The sequence below is a fragment of the Triticum urartu genome, chromosome 2, assembly GCF_003073215.2.
Source record: "Triticum urartu cultivar G1812 chromosome 2, Tu2.1, whole genome shotgun sequence".
NCBI lineage: Eukaryota > Viridiplantae > Streptophyta > Magnoliopsida > Poales > Poaceae > Triticum > Triticum urartu.
Window position 1 is genome coordinate 495,703,996 of NC_053023.1, and position 2,326 is coordinate 495,706,321.

A 2,326-nucleotide genomic window follows, 5' to 3' on the forward strand; every position below is an offset into this window, starting at 1 on the left:
TCTCCCTTTCAGTTTTGGTAGGTTTCGTGTCACACCATCTAATAACACCAAATCATACGACTTAACATTATTGAGCTCTCCTTTTTCTGACACTCCCATTCACCTTTCCCGTGGACTTTTAGTATATTCACAGATACTTCCAACCCCTGGAGATATCCAGCATGGACCCCAAATCCCAAACTATCAATGAATCAATCCCATGACCCACTATTAATTGACCGCGCAACGGAGCCGAAAGGGTAATATCGTAAATTCCGTTTCGAGCAGTGGCCGAGCTAAGCTAACCACCTGTCTTCTCCTGCCCGCAGCCGCAAGCAACTTGGCAGGTAAGCTATGTCATAGGCCACACCAAACACATCACTTGGGAGGGGCGGCCATTATCTTTCTTTCCGAGAACTCATCAAGAAATTTGGTAGATAGGTTACACAGATCTTGGCCTCCTCTTCCTGAGAATTCAACGCCGGTTCACGATGTCTGTCGAGCTGCTGACGAAATTCCTCACGTAAGTGGATTTCTCCGTGCTCCTTTCTACCTCTGTTGCCTGTAATTTTTGGCGGGATTTTCGATGCCTCTGCTTTCTCGGCTCGATCGCTGATCGCTTGGGCTGCAGGGTTCTGTTCGGGTATGCCATGCCGGCGTTGGAGTGCTTCAAGGCGGTCGAGCAGCGGACCGGGCGGACCGATCAGCTCCGGTTTTGGTGCCAGTATTGGTACTGATCCACGAGCCTTTATCTCTCGAGTAATCCTCATTCTTTGGTTTGTTGGATCCGTCCGTACGCGATGCTTAAAATTGCTAGAATTAGGATTTAGGACGCGCCAGTACCAAGTTTCAGCAATTTTGGGGCGCATCACGCAATTGCCAAAATGCCTATGTAGTTTCACTTAGTGAGATACTGGGATGGAATAACTGGCTAGAGATCTTGGTCTTGCAGAGCTTGACGAATTTCAGCAACTTTGCAGGATCATACTAGTCATCCTGGTCATATTCGACGAAATCGCAGGCGCCCTAATATCGAGGTACTAATCACCAATCACAACTCATTGACTCATCAAATGTGGCCGCCGTACTCGGTACTCTGCTCTACGCCTCCTTTGAAAGAAAGAAATCTGTTGTCTGACAAACCATTTCGTCGGATCGCAGGATTCCGATGTACTATGAAGTCAAGCTCGCCTTCCTCGTCTACCTCTGGTACCCACAGACAAGGGTAGGTTGCCAAGTTATGGTGGTCTGTTGATTGATCCATGTCTGAACAGAGACCTTCTGCCCGTTGACCAGGGGTCTGACATCGTGTACGAGAACTTCGTGCGGCCGCTGGTGATGCAGTACGAGCCCAACATCGAGGAGAGGCTGCGGTACCTGCGGGCCAACGCCGGCGACCTCATCGTCTTCTACCTCAAGAACTTCACCGACAGGGGATACGAGCTCTTCCTCCGGGTCCTTGACTTCGCTCAGTCGCAGGCGTCCAGTGGCTCAAGGACAAGGGTATACCCTGGATACTTTTTTCTGTCGCTTTGGTAGCTAACTGTGTCAGATGTTACATGTCGCGATTTTGTTTGTGCTGGTGCGCAGAGGTTCTTCTCGTTCCGAGGGGACCGGGCTGAGAGGCCGAGCTTCGTCGACGACGACTACGTCCACGGCAGCGATCGGAGGAGCGCGGCCAGGCAGCGGCGACCCCGCGGTGCTGATTACTAGCGGGCTAGCTAGGATGGTCGTGGTAGGATAAGACTGCAAAGAAACCTGAATGGTTGTAGCCGACTTGTAGGACAAATATCGAAACGTAAAAATGGTTGACATGAACAGAGCTACTCCTATTTGATTGTGGATATTTAGGTGGTATAGGTTTCCATGTAACTCGATGTTCAGGCTGATTATCATTAATAGTTTGGTAAAGTAATTTTGTTTTATTTTTATTTTATTTTTTGACCCTGGATTTTCCATATTTATGCTGCTACACCAACAATCCGATTTTAAGAATTATAAGCAAAATCATTGCGATAGAACATTGAAAAACTAAAAGCTACACCAAAGCGATCTAGAATCGTTATCTCAAATTCCACCAATTGCAGGGGCGAAGCCAGAAAATTTAGTCATTGGATTCACTTGTTAACTCATGAGGATTTGATACGAATTAGTTAAGCATAAAAGCTATTTTACACCATCTTACAACACCCAAAATAACAAAACAAATAGAAATATGATAGTACCTACTACATATTTTGCTATGTTAATAGTTGAAGAGTATAAGACATACCAGTTGGGTGAAATTCTAAAACCACTTGTTTAGATACTATAAATAAATTAGTACCCAAATAACTTCATAGCTCCT

The 2,326-nt window shown here is 46.3% G+C and overlaps 1 protein-coding gene across 2 annotated transcripts; it reads left to right on the forward strand.

Moving 5' to 3' along the window:
• Window positions 1–283: 283 nt before the first annotated feature.
• On the forward strand, window positions 284–1,890 carry LOC125541719 (putative HVA22-like protein g). 2 transcript variants are annotated; one of them, XM_048705064.1, is made up of 6 exons: window positions 284–502; window positions 611–738; window positions 960–1,016; window positions 1,141–1,204; window positions 1,276–1,482; window positions 1,570–1,890. In XM_048705064.1, exons 4-6 carry the CDS (start codon window positions 1,148–1,150, stop codon window positions 1,690–1,692), a joined length of 387 nt encoding a protein of 128 aa, XP_048561021.1. In that variant the 5' UTR covers window positions 284–502; window positions 611–738; window positions 960–1,016; window positions 1,141–1,147; the 3' UTR covers window positions 1,693–1,890. The 2 variants fall into 2 exon arrangements, with proteins under 2 accessions (XP_048561021.1, XP_048561020.1); XM_048705063.1 differs by having other exon boundaries at window positions 302–502; window positions 611–709.
• The last annotated feature ends 436 nt before the right edge of the window (window positions 1,891–2,326 follow it).

What these genes read in the sequence shown, in the direction of transcription:
- LOC125541719 (XM_048705063.1), top strand. Translation starts at nt 471, where the DNA reads ATGTCTGTCGAGCTGCTGACGAAATTCCTCAC. An exon ending in CTGCTGACGAAATTCCTCAC is followed by an intron (nt 503 to 610) that starts GTAAGTGGATTT and finishes CTTGGGCTGCAG; the next exon opens with GGTTCTGTTCGGGTATGCCA. An exon ending in CGGTTTTGGTGCCAGTATTG is followed by an intron (nt 710 to 959) that starts GTACTGATCCAC and finishes GCAACTTTGCAG; the next exon opens with GATCATACTAGTCATCCTGG.